Source organism: Oncorhynchus nerka, linkage group LG23 (assembly GCF_034236695.1).
Source record: "Oncorhynchus nerka isolate Pitt River linkage group LG23, Oner_Uvic_2.0, whole genome shotgun sequence".
NCBI lineage: Eukaryota > Metazoa > Chordata > Actinopteri > Salmoniformes > Salmonidae > Oncorhynchus > Oncorhynchus nerka.
This window is the reverse complement of record NC_088418.1, coordinates 30,952,364-30,965,705: the sequence shown is the minus strand read 5'-3', so window position 1 is coordinate 30,965,705 and position 13,342 is coordinate 30,952,364. Positions and strand designations below refer to the sequence as shown.

General features: G+C 42.6%; 1 protein-coding gene across 2 annotated transcripts in view; it reads left to right on the top strand.

Moving 5' to 3' along the window:
- Positions 1–292: 292 nt before the first annotated feature.
- erbb2 (erb-b2 receptor tyrosine kinase 2) overlaps positions 293–13,342 on the top strand; it is a 40,032-nt gene continuing 26,982 nt past the window's right edge. The window contains exon 1 of one of the 2 annotated variants that reach the window (XM_029629695.2): positions 293–851. In XM_029629695.2, the coding sequence (XP_029485555.1) occupies positions 779–851 (73 nt within the window). In that variant the 5' untranslated portion in view covers positions 293–778. The remainder of the gene's footprint in view (positions 852–13,342) is intronic. The other variant, XM_029629694.2, reaches the window with a different exon arrangement.

The following is a 13,342-nucleotide window of genomic DNA, read 5'->3' as shown; positions in this document are numbered from 1 at the left end:
TTTCCACAATATAACCTGCCCTAACCTCTTTTGGTTCATGAAGGAAAGGAGATGAGGAAAGGAAATGCTTAAAGATTTTTGGAACCTGGACAATGTCATGCAGTGAAGCAAGGCACCCCTCCACGCTGTTGCTATCAATAGCTAACCATATCAATCTTTCACTTTCTGAGAACCTAACATTCAGGCTTGACCGAGAACAAACCTTGTGCAAGACATGGAGCATGTGCACAGATGGACTTATGAATAGTTTTGTGCAGTTTCCTGATTAGTTATATGCAGTCTGTTGGACTCTGACCCTGATATTGGTGGAGAGTGGATAGTTGGTATGAATAGACTTATTCTTCTTCCTCCTAATTTCGCGCTCTCGGAGAAGGGACTGAGAACAGTGGATAATTTGAATAAGACTAAATCTACGGCATAGACTTGTATAAGCAATGAATAATGATTTGAAGAACTCGAATATGTAGAATCCCAGATAATTCTTCGTCAGACCATTTGGAGTGACTTTCTGACTGAGGCGGGCGACTCTATTGGGGCTGTTGGAGTCAATCGGCCCTATCTGCCACTCCCCATTCAGCCCTTCACGGGAGCGCGCCGACTGGCTGTGTCACGCAAGCCTACTACGGAGAGGCGAGCCACAGGCACGGAATTCCGAGGAGGAAGTTACTGGGATTGGAAAAACAACCTCAAAACTAACTGCACGAATAAAGGTGTAGGGGCGCTCCTCTGTAGGAATAAAAAAGTGTGGGTTACTATGGACTAGTGGTGGTCGCAATCGATGGAGGCGGCGAGAAGTTTCCTGTTTCTCCGGTTACTGCTGGTCGGACTTTCGGGCGCATTGGGCAGAGAAGGTGGGTCTCACGTTGGATCCTCTTCTCTTTAACACAGTGTCGGAATAATTCAATTAATCAAATGTGATAGGCCTATGTAAAAACCTTGGAATACTTGAAAACTATGCGAATTCTCGAAATTGTGGGGAGTTCAACTCGACCCAGAGAGCATGACTTTGTGCTCCGACAATAGACCGCATTCCTATGCGAGTCCAACCCCCCTCGCACTGATTTCAATGTTGTGGCTCGAGATTTATTAGCCACTATTGATAACGACACAAACGGTCAAAATGGAAGCGCAGTAAAGAGCTGGAGTTCGCGCTTAATTTGGCAATGCTGTTACAATTTAACAGTTGGTGTGTTAAAGTGTATAGTGACACAGAGTAGCATTGGAGTGAAACAAGTAGGCCTTAAGTAGCCTACGCCGCCAAGAAATATGAGAACCTGCTTAGCAACTTTGTGTGAAAATGGCACTTGTACGAATAGTTGAGAAGAGTTCACTTTTGTGGTAAACAAAATCAAAACAACAGTGATTGCATTGTATGCTCCAAGGGCTCATGACGAGGTCAATTATTCACTGCTTGCGCTAAAGAGGACATTGTCTCATAGAACAGACCACTTGTCACTCTTAACTGCAGCACTTCAAATATTAACCAGTGAAAACTGAAAATGGAAGAGCAAAATATTCTGCAAACACATAGGTCTACATGTAGGTGACCTCTTTCCAAAGGGCACCGTGCATTCATTCACAACAACCAAGCTATTACTGTACAATTGTATTGATGCAATTGTTGTATCTCCAACTGTCTCATATCAAATTCAGTCTTTGTAAGAAGACTAAAAAGAATCACAGATACAAACTTTCTCAATGTAGGCCTATAGCTAGCCTACATTATCTGTTGTAGCCTTTTCTTTGACATGGATGCATAACTGACTTATTGCATTTTGCGATCTAAAGTTCAGTTGATTTAACAGCTCCCACAATTTACACCTAGTCACCAGCTGCAGACAGTGCATAATGAGATTCAAAACTGCCAGGGGACATGATACACAATAACATTGGTCCACGACTGAATGCAATCACAAGTCTGGTCAGGATTGGTTGACTATTTGCACAAACCAATTACAAAAAAAATGGTTTGTGGAGAAGTCAAAGTAGTGCCAAGCTCTATACAAAACTGAGATTGGAATTGAATCAGAAATCAATTATCTTTGAAAAAGTGGTGTGTGTTTCATTAGTTGTTTTGGTTCAAAAACACACACACACACACACACACACACACACACACACACACACACACACACACGTAGCTACTAGTCACAGGTGATGTGGTTACCAAATACAATTGCATTGTCTGTAACAGGCCTGTACAGTTTTTGTACCAATCAGTCTCTATCTTCTTTGGAAGCAAATCATTACCACATTGGTGTTCATAGTAATGTTTTCATTGCACTCAAAGCACCACATTCGAGTCATGTAAATATATTCATATTTTCACTAAAACACCAATAGAAACCGAATCTTACTGAGCTAAAGCGGGAAGACTTATGGATACAGAAAGGACACACACACACACCCTTGTTTTTGAAAGGTCGATATTCCAAAGGTCAGCTGTTGGGGTTTGATATGCAACTGTGCTCGGGTTCCTAATATACAGGTGGGAACACACTGAAACCTTTGGCTCTGTCAATGTGCACACTCAGATTAGAGCATGTAGCTTTCTGTGTGTGTGTTGGACAGTCTTCACAACCCTTTAACTCTCACACTCCAATGCACCCATTGATTGAAACTCACTTGGAGGTGATTCAGCCTCTCAACTTAGTATCACTCACTCTAGTTAAAATTCAATGAAGCATGATGACTCGCTAGTCTGGACACCATGCAACTTAACTGACTAGTGTATCCTCATATCTGTAGCGTCATCCCCAAATTTTCCAGCCTCAGAATACATTTTTAAAATACATTGGTAACACTGCAGCCTGCAGGTATATTGCTAGGAGTAGTGAGCTCCAGAAGTATTTGGACAATGACACATTTTGTTGTTGTACTCTGTACTCCTTCACTTTGGATTTGAAATGATACAATGACAATGAGGCAGACTGTCAGCTTTAATTTGAGGGTATTTTCATCCATATCAGGTGAACAGTTTAGAAATTACAATACTTTTTGGTACATAGAATTTGGAGTATCTACACAGGCATACAGAGTCTCATTTATCAGCAACCATCACGCCTGTGTTCCATTGGCATATTGTTAGCTAATCTAAGTTTATAATTTTAAAAGGCTAATTGATCATTAGAAAACCCTGCTGCAATTATGTTAGCACAGCTGAAAACTGTTGTCCTGATTAAAGAAGCAATGAAACTGGCCTTCTTTAGACTGGTTGAGTATCTGGAGAATCAGCATTTGTGGGTTTGCTTACCGGCTCAAAATGTCCAGAAACAAATCTCTTTCTTCTGAAATTCGTCAGTCTATTCTTGTTCTGAGAAATGAAGGCTATTCCATGCGAGAAATTGCCAAGAAACTGAAGATCTCGTACAACGCTGTGTACTACTCCCTTCACAGAACAGCGCAAACTGGCTCTAACCATAATAGAAAGAGGTGTGGGAGGCCCGGTGCACAACTGAGCAAGAGGACAAGTACATTAGTGTGTCTGGTTTGAGAAACAGACACCTCACAAGTCCTCAACTGGCAGCATAATTAAATAGTTCCCGCAAACACCAGTTTCAACGTCAACAGTGAAGTGTGTTCTTTTGCCCATCTTAATCTTTTCTTTTTATTGGCCAGTCTGAAATATGGATTTTTCTTTGCAACTCTGCCTAGAAGGACATTTCTAAGTGACCCAAAACTTTTCAATGGTAGTGTATATACAAAGTATGTGGACATCCCTTCAAATGAGTGGATTTGGCTTTTTCAGCCATACCCATTGCTGACAGGTGTCTAAAATTGAACATTGGCAGTAGAATTGCGTTACTGAAGAGCTCCGTGACTTTCAACATGGCATCGTCATAGGATGCCCCCTTTCCAACAAGTCAGTTCGTCAAATTTCTGCCCTGCTAGACCTGCCCCGGTCAACTGTAAGTGCAGTTATTGTGAAGTAGAAACATCTAGGAGCAACAACTACTCAGCCGAGAAGTGGTAGGCCACACAAGTTCACAGAACGAGACCGCCGAGTGCTGAAGCACCTAAAAATCATCTGTCCTCGGTTGTAAAACTCAATGCCTACTTCCAAACTGCCTCTGGAGGCAACGTCAGCACAAGAACTGTTTGTCGGGAGCTTCATGAAATGAGTTTCCATGGCCAAGCTGCCACACACAAACCTAAAATCACCATGCGCAATGCCAAGTGTCGACTAGGGTGGTGTAAAGCTCGCCGCCATTGGACTCTGGAGCAGTGGAAATGCGTTCTCTGGAGTGATGAATAACGCTTCACCGTCTGGCAGTCCGACAGACAAATCTGTGTTTGGCGGATGCCAGGAGAACACTACCTGCCCGAATGCATAGTGCCAACTGTAAAGTTTGGTGGAGGAGGAATAATGGTCTGGGGCTGTTTTTCATGGTTCAAGCTAGGCCCCTTAGTTTCAGTGAAAGGCAATCTTAAAACGCTACAGCATACAATGACATTCTAGTCGATTCTGTGCATTCAACGTTGTGGCAACAGTTTGGAGAAGGCCCTTTCCTGTTTCAGCATGACAATCGCCCGTGCACAAAGCAAGGTCCATATAGAAATGGTTTGTTGAAATTGGTGTGGAAGAACTTGACTGACCTGCACAGAGCCCTAACCTCAACCCCATCAAACACCTTCGGTATGAATTGGAATGCCGACATGCGAGCCAGACCTAATCGCCCAACATCAGTTCCCGACCTCCACTAAATGCTCTTATGGCTGAATGGAAGCAAGTCCCCGCAGCAATGTTCCAACATCTCTGGTAAAGCCTTCCCAGAAGAATTGAGGCTGTTATAGCAGCAAAGGGAGGACCAACTCCATATAATCGCCCATGATCTTGGAATGAGATGTTTGACGAGCAGGTGTCCATATACTTTTGGTCATGTAGTGTATGTCTCCATTGAATGTCTGGATTGTGCGTGTGCGCTTGGCGGGGGGATGGCCTGAGCCAGAGGAAGTGTAGCTCTGTAAATCTTAATCACACACAACCTATTATTTGGGAGGGAATACTATTTCTAGATCAGTTATTCTACACCTCACTTTCCTGAAGCTGATCCTCTCCAACGGACTCGGAAGTTGTAGCTAAAAATAGATGAATTAGGGGCAGTTAAAGGGGTGAGTCAAACCAACACCTTAACCGTTACTCTAAGAGGTCCGAACCTCTTGACTTGACACTCACTGGATCAGGATTCAAGTCCCAGTCAATTTTTTTCCCCCCTTCTATACATTGGTGTCAGAAGTGCAAGGAGGCCATCTGAGAGGTGTGTACATGTGATGGACTTGGTATGGAGGAGCGAAGGGTGGGGGTAGTGTAGCGACCTTAGTCCAACACCTAGCAAGCTCATCAAGAGGTTTGAGCCTCTTGGCGTGATGGTTAAGGTGTAGGCTTGACAGTCGCTGGAGCCAGGTTCGAGACCCGGTCGGGGCTACCTCGGATTCACTACAATACACTTCTATGGTTGACCCACTGCCCCTAGTTGACCCATTTTCAGCTACAACTTCCGAGTTCGTTGGAGTGGAAAGTCAGCTTGAGCCAAAGTGAGATGTAGAATCACATACCTACAAATAGTATTCCCTACCAAATAATAGGTTTTATGTGCAGAGCTACGTCTAGCCTGGCTCAGGTCATCACTCCCGCCAAACACGCATGCACAACCAGACAATGATTGATTGGAGACAGTTTGTGCCATTTTAAATAACATTTCCTAGGGTTTTATACCTACAGCAACTCTAGTGGATAATGCTGGAAATACCAGTAAAAACAAAGTGCCCCAAAAAGGGCCCAAAAAGCATGACCTTTATTATAAGCTTAATATATATTATTTCATAACACAGCAAAAAAAAGGACACTTTTGTTATTTCTGTACTTGAGTATTTATTTCTATGCGTATGAGCATTGAAATGATTGAACATATTGGTAACACATTACTTAAAGCCTCCAGGTATAGTGCTTTACAAGTTGTTATAAGCATATATGAGCCTTTTTTATAATTTTAAAAAATGTATCCTTTATTTAACTAGGCAAGCCAATTAAGAACGGATTCTTATTTACAATGACGGCCTCCGCCGGCCAAACCCGGACTATGCTGGGCCAATTGTGCGCCGCCCTGTGGGACTCCCAATCACAGCCGGTTGTGATACAGCCTGGAATCGACCCAGGGTCTGTAGTGACGCCTCTAGCACTGAGATGCAGTGCCTTAGACCACTGCACCACAAGGGAGCCCCAATGTTTTTATAATGTCTTATTTTTAAAGTTTCACAAAGTTTTTGAAGCAGATGCGTTTGCTGCAACGTTTCTGTCCTAGGACCTTCCACAGGCTGCGGGCCAAAATAAAATGAACAATCAAATGCAATAGAGCTACATTTTGTGCATTGAGGTTCTCAACGCAAGGGATGTCTACAGTGAAACGTTGTACCTGCAAGAAACTATTTTTCTGATACCGGTCCTCAGATTGGTTTGGAGGAGCAATCATGCGTGTATTGTGTGTGTGTGTGTGAGACAAAGAGTGAATGTTCATGCGCATTGAGTACGCTCTGCACTGCAGCAACAGGTACATATCCTGTTCTTCCTGTCAGTTGAGCAATACCTGTTTGTACTTTGCAAGGGAAAGAAGGAGGAATGCTTTTGGGGGGAGTTAGAATAGAAATGTATGTTTATCCAAGGCAAGTTGCTAGGATTAGGGTTGTTGGGGAGGCAAAGCCCACCTGAAGGTGCAATCTGTAATTTAGTTTCTGTTATTGAGTGGACTATGTACAGGACTGAGTGGGAGGGTCTTTGCGGGCGGGTGTACTGATTGGCTGAAATAGAACTATGTTTGTTTTTGTGCTTTTCTTTTACTAGCTTTGATTGTTCATTTGCCCTGTGGCCATCAGAGTACAAAGGAATTCCAGATTTCACCTTTAAATGATGTCTGTTTATCTGTCGGACAATACTATGTTTTGAAAGGAAGATGTTGAGTATCTTGGGGTAGGAGGTGATTAGGGTTCCAGTGAAGGAGGAAGTTGAAGGGGCGGTACAGCAAAGGGAATTGTTTTGGTGTGTCTTGGTGGTGGCAGCTTTTCCGGGTTGAATTAACCTACACCTGCAGTAACATTGCTGGCAGCCGTGAACGTTGTTCTTGTTAGTCAGTGCACACAATGTACACAACACACACACACCCTTTGCTGACTGGCAGGCTACCCGTGCAGGTTTGGTTGTGTTAGCTTTCGAAGGCTCCTGCAGTACAGGTATAGGTCACATTAAATTTACATTTAGTAGGTACTCTCCTCAAGCTGACCTAATTAGCCTGTCAGTCATGGTTAATGCTTGAAAGACATTTGGTACACTCAAACAATGACAAACCAGAAAGCAGTTGACTTGAGAGCTTATAGCGAGCAAAGGATTTCCAAGTTTTATGCGGGAAGAAAAATATTTTGATTTGAAAATGTAATCTTGGATGACTAGCAATCACATTTCATTCGAAGTTGACGGTTCCCAAAGGTATAGCTGCCAATGTTTTGAAAAGACCCTGAGACTTGAATCTTGAAGTATGCTTTACAAGAAGTAGAAGGACACATTAACTTGAAACATTTTATTTTTCAATTCAAAACCTCAATGGCGTTCCATCCTCACTTTCATAAAGGCAAATGTAATCCATGAATGTATACCCAAACACTAATAATTACTCTCTCAAAACTAACGTGCAGTTTCATTTTCAAGCAAATGTGTTTGACAATTGCATTCAACTGTCATGATAGACATGGAATAGTCCGGGGTACGTGGGCTCTGTAGTTTTCATGGAATAGTCCGGGGTACATGGGCTCTGTAGTTTTCATGAGGTTCTCAATGCTGACCGAACTGTTTGGTGTGTTATTTTTTTCTTCTTTTTCCCAGAAAACTCCACCACCTGGGTGGTTACTGCAGAAAGCGTTTGGCAAATGGACGTTTCCAAGTGAAGTTGCTAGGATACGGTGTAGAGAAGCGCTATGTAGCCAGCATTAGCGATCAGGGAGCACCTCAGTGAATGTGTGTTTGTTTAGGTGTCAGTGGCATTCCTTTGTTGGGCACTGACACATGCATAACGCCAGCACTTGTGCCCGTCTGAGAAAGAAGGGAAGAGAGGGAGGGATGGATGAAGGGAAGGAGATGGTGAGGGAGATCTGAAATGAGGAGAGAGGGTGTAGATAAGGAGAGAGAGCTGGAGAAAGAGAGTGAGAGTATTTACAGTAATTGGTTGGGTAGGGAAAGGAAGGGGTGGGTTTGTACTCAAGGCCAAAGTCGGACAATGAACAAAACACGTACACACATACACACGTGTGAGTGCGTGTGTCCATGCAAGTGGGAGTGAGTTTCGGCTTGATTTAGTGGGTCAGTAAAGAAATGAAAGCAGTTTTGAAAAAAAGTCAAACAAACTCCTCTTTAGCTCCCTACAAAATATTTTACATGACCAAGTCAGTATAACATAGGAAGTTTAAGTATAAGAAGTTTAAGTCATTTGATCTACACTGTAGAAAATAATTTGTTTCAACGTATTATTTACAGTCGTAAAGTTGCATGGCCTTTTCATGCTCTATCAACTTTACATGTCAAGCTATCCTTACTTACACAACATATTCTTCGACTAATAAAAGATAGTTAAGTCAACTTCAACAGTTGTCAGTTTAAACTACTATTCCTAGTTGAATCTACTTCAACTTTAGTTATATCAACTTTATCCTAACTAACACCTAATTTAATAAAACAAAGTCAAGTCAACTTTACAGTTTGTCAGTATAATGTACTATTTATAGTTGAATCAATTGAGGTTTTAGTAGAGATAACTAGCCTCCATTTTGAAATAGACCAGTTAAGTAGCCACCAGCCAACAGACCACTTTAACTACAATAACACGATCAGTTTCCGCTGACTCGTTACTTTTTTTTACATGTGATTGTGTATATACCTGCATTGAATGCACTAACTGACGTCGCTCTGGATTAAAGCATCTGCTAAATGAGCCAGGGTCAAAAGTAGTGCGCTATATATCGCTGAATGTTGCGTCTTGTCGTAGAGATCCGGCATTTACAGTAAGGGCGCGATAGTAATCAACTGAAGTTGCAAACTTTGAACAAGAAGATGTCCTGTTTGAGATACAGTCATGGCATTTTGTACATGAATGCATATCCTCATTGTGAATCAAGTTTACCGTAAGGATCTATAAGCTCCGCCCATTCACAAGTCACAACAGGGAATCGATTTGAGCATTTCACAGTCAGTTCATTGACATCGACTATTCTGTTACTAGAAGTATAGTCGAGCGAGACTACTATCAGTATAACTGTCCCTCGTCTGCCCATAAAAATAAATCATGTTTTATATCAATGCATCTCCCTTTCAAGCAGTGGAGTCTCTGACACCCCATCCATTGTGAGCTATCATAGTTTTGATTTCCAGTGAGGGGAAAACACTTAATTGTTTTTTTCTCTCTCTCTCATCAATCCATGCAACATATGTTTGGATAACGACCTGTTTACTGTTGCCTTGTATAGCATCTAGCATCTCCCACAGTCACACACAGTCTTTAGATTAACAAACATTTCCCTTTTTGCAGCTAGGGCTGTGACGGTCATAACATTTTAAAAAGTCTAATAAATCTATTATAATATAGCCTACACCATCACAATAAATACATGATTTATTTTAGACAGGTCTAAAGAAACATGATATGAAGAAAATGTAGTTTATTTGAGAAGAACAGAGTAGCATACTCTGTGTTGTCCTTATGTTAGGCTCTGATCTGACTATGCCATATGGCTGTGGGCTACACTAGTTCATTTAGCAAATGAGATTTGCTTAGAGTTCCGTAGCATCATTTTATAGTATGAAGAATACAATTGAACGTAGCTGAATAAAATCGCAAGGATATTTCTCAAGGATTTGAGGGAGTGCGCCCATGCGGCTGTTCTGTGTTGAGTGATTAACAAAGAAACAGGTACTCCTAAATGTTTAATTTTAATACATTCTCGGGCTGCATGATGCGATTAATGATGATTTGAAAAAAGTCTCACGAAAGGCATGAGCTCTGCTTAGTTTTTTTTTGCGCACCCTGTACGCACTTCATTAGTCTCTCATTCACAATTTGACAAGCCACTTGATAATACGTAGAATTTCCCGGCTGCATCCCCTTTGTGTGGCCATAATCCCCCTAAAAAAACGTGCCTTTTGCGGCCAGTAGCCGTTATGCCCTTTGGCTGAATATAATAATTATAATTCCCTTCTCCCTGCTGCGTGCCGAAGGACCTCTCACTCACATGGATCTCAGTCACGTGATCGGGTCTTTCTCACATGCTACAAGTGAAGACAGACACATCTGGGACGCAACTGCGCTTCCTTATCCAATTCCGAGGCGCATATTGATGATATTGGAAGAACTGTCCACATTTCCTTTTCGTCAGCCAACAAGATGAGTAGGCCAAACGAACAGCAAAAAGCACTAGCCTATGTCAATCTACTCTTCCCCCATAGTACAAAAGTTTATCTATTCTGGGCGAGGAATAAATATTCCAAAGAAAGTCCGGGACAGTTGTGGGGATGCAATAGATCCCAAATTAATGCAATGACGCAACAGATGAAAACGTTTACCTTAAAATGTTGATAAACTATTAGGCTATTTCTTAACATTATAAACACAGAAATCGCACATGGAAGTAGGCTATAAGCACAAATGTTCCATTAGCAGGAAAACACCATTCTCAAAAGTGACCACTAATGCGATTATGCATGTAATGCATTTTTATGGCGAAAATGATCTTCCCCAGTCTTGAAACTCACGTGCTGCGTACGTATGCCACTACAACCACTGTAAAGCGGATTAATGTGCTTCATTTTAAGAAGTTATTTGGCCACTTTAGTTGTGATCCCTATAGGCTAGACTACATGAGGTGTGTGACTATGATTTTGAAGAAGTTGCACCAAAAAAGCATGCACTGTTTGCCTTAAGCTGGGCATCATTCACAAGTGATCGGCTGTAATTGTCACCCATCAGACTGTTCTTGATTTAATCTTGTTTTTACAAACACTAAATAATATATGTGTGAAATTGGTTTTGATTTAGAATGGATCATTATCATGCACCTGTCTCGAAACAGGAGCAGCGGGGAAAAGATACATGTCATCTATGCACATAAATAGCGACTGGAGGACGCTTTTCTCGTGGTTCATTTTCATGTCAGTCAGGTAGGGTATACTCCTGTTGTAAAGATAAGCAATGTGTATAATATTAGGAAGGTTGAGAAATAAATATAATAGGACTAACCTATAGAAAGCTGATGGGATCCTCCTTTTTTTTAATAGAGGCCATCACTCTGTTTTCTCACGCAATTGCGTAGCCTATAGAAGTGTTGCGGAACATGAGCTCATGGGCTCTCGTGAAGTGTTTGATTAGATTTTTGATTAGATTTGCATTGATGTCAGAGTGATTAGAGGGACAATAGAGTGCGGAGTACCAGGTAGTTAGCAAGTTTGGTGGGCTACTAATGACCATCAGCAGCATCAGAGCTTGGTCACATGGAATTTGAGTGCCATCATGACTCATGACTGGCGGTAATACGGTCACCGTAATAGCCCTAGGTGCAGCTGATATGTAGGTCACTGTGAGAACACTGGGCTGTGTTTAGAACACACTACACGTCACATAGCATGTGATAAGAGTTCGTACACGATACAGTACTACAGGCGCGATAACGACTCGTATCTCTTTGGCTGCGTCCCACTACATTGCCTATATAGTGCACTACTTTTTTTACCAGAGCCCTATGGGCATCTTCTCGGACATCTTCAACCTGTCCCAGGCTGTAGTCCCACATGCTTTAAGGAGACCACTATCGTGCCAGTGCCCAAGAAAAACAAGGTGACATGCCAAAAGACTATCGCCCCATCGCGCTCACCTCCGTCATCATGAAGTGCTTTGAGAGCCTGGTCGTGGCCCACATCAAGGTCAGCATGCCAGGCACACTGGACCCACTCCAATTTCCTTCCCGCTCCAACAGATCCACGGAATATACCATTTCCATCACTGTACACACTGCCTCAACCCATTTGTAAAAGAGGAACCCCTATGTGAGAATGCTGTTCATTGATTTCAGTTTGGTCTGGACACCACTCTCTGCTACTGGATCCTGGACTTCCTGATGGGCAAACCACAGGCTGTGAGAACTGGCAACAACACCTCCTCCATTCTGACTCTTAACACAGGGGCCCCCCTGGGGTGTTTTCTCAGTCCTCTGCTGTACTCCCTGTTCACACACGACTGCTTGGCTTTGCACAACACCAACTCTATCATCAAGTTAGCTGACAACACCACGGTTGTAGGACTCATAACCAACAATGATGAGTCAGCCTATATGGGAGGAGGTAAGTGAACGGCCATTGTGGTGTCACGACAACAACTCCCTCCATGTCAGCAAAACAAAGGACTTGATTGTTGACCTCAGAAAGCAGAGGAGGGAACATGCCCCGATCCACATAAACGGGACTGCAGTAGAGAGTTTGAAGTTCTTCGGCGTTCACATCGAGGACTTGTCATGGACCACCAACACCACCACTTTTGTCAAGAGGGCGCAATAGCGTCACTACTTTCTAAGGCGGCTGAAGAAATTTGGCATGCCGCCCCGTATCCTCTCAAAATACTACCGCTGCACCATAGAGAGTGTCCTGACTCGTTGCATCATAACACGGGAATTGCTCTTTCCACAACCGCAAGGCTCTCCAGCGGGAGTTGAAGACGGCCCAGTATATCACTGGGACCATGCGCTCACCCATCCAGGATATCTACTCAAAACGGTACCCGGGGAAGGCACGCAGCATCATCGAGGACCCCACACAGCCCAGCCACGAGCTGTTCTCTCCGTTACAGTCGGGCGTGAGGTCTGATACCAACAGGCTCAGAGACAGTTTCTATCCACAAGCCATCAGACTGCTGAACAGGTCTGACCAACTGCTCGGATTCTCTGCACCTTAGCGCACACACACACACACACACACACACACACACACACACACACATATATATATATACATTAAAGCTACACACACACACACACACACACATATACCAGACTCTTATATATGCTATATATATTATATATATACATTAAAATACACAAGTAAACACAACATCACAACTTCTGCTACCAGACTCTTACTATACTGCTCAATATATACACTTGACCCCATCCCCCCCTTCGACAATACACAAGTAAATATTAAATTGTGCCTTCCTGTATTACACTTAAGCTAAAATATTTATTATATTCTACTGACATTTACTTGTTCATATTCATGTCTTTGATTATTTCTTATTGTTTGCATTGTTTGAGAACGAAGTAA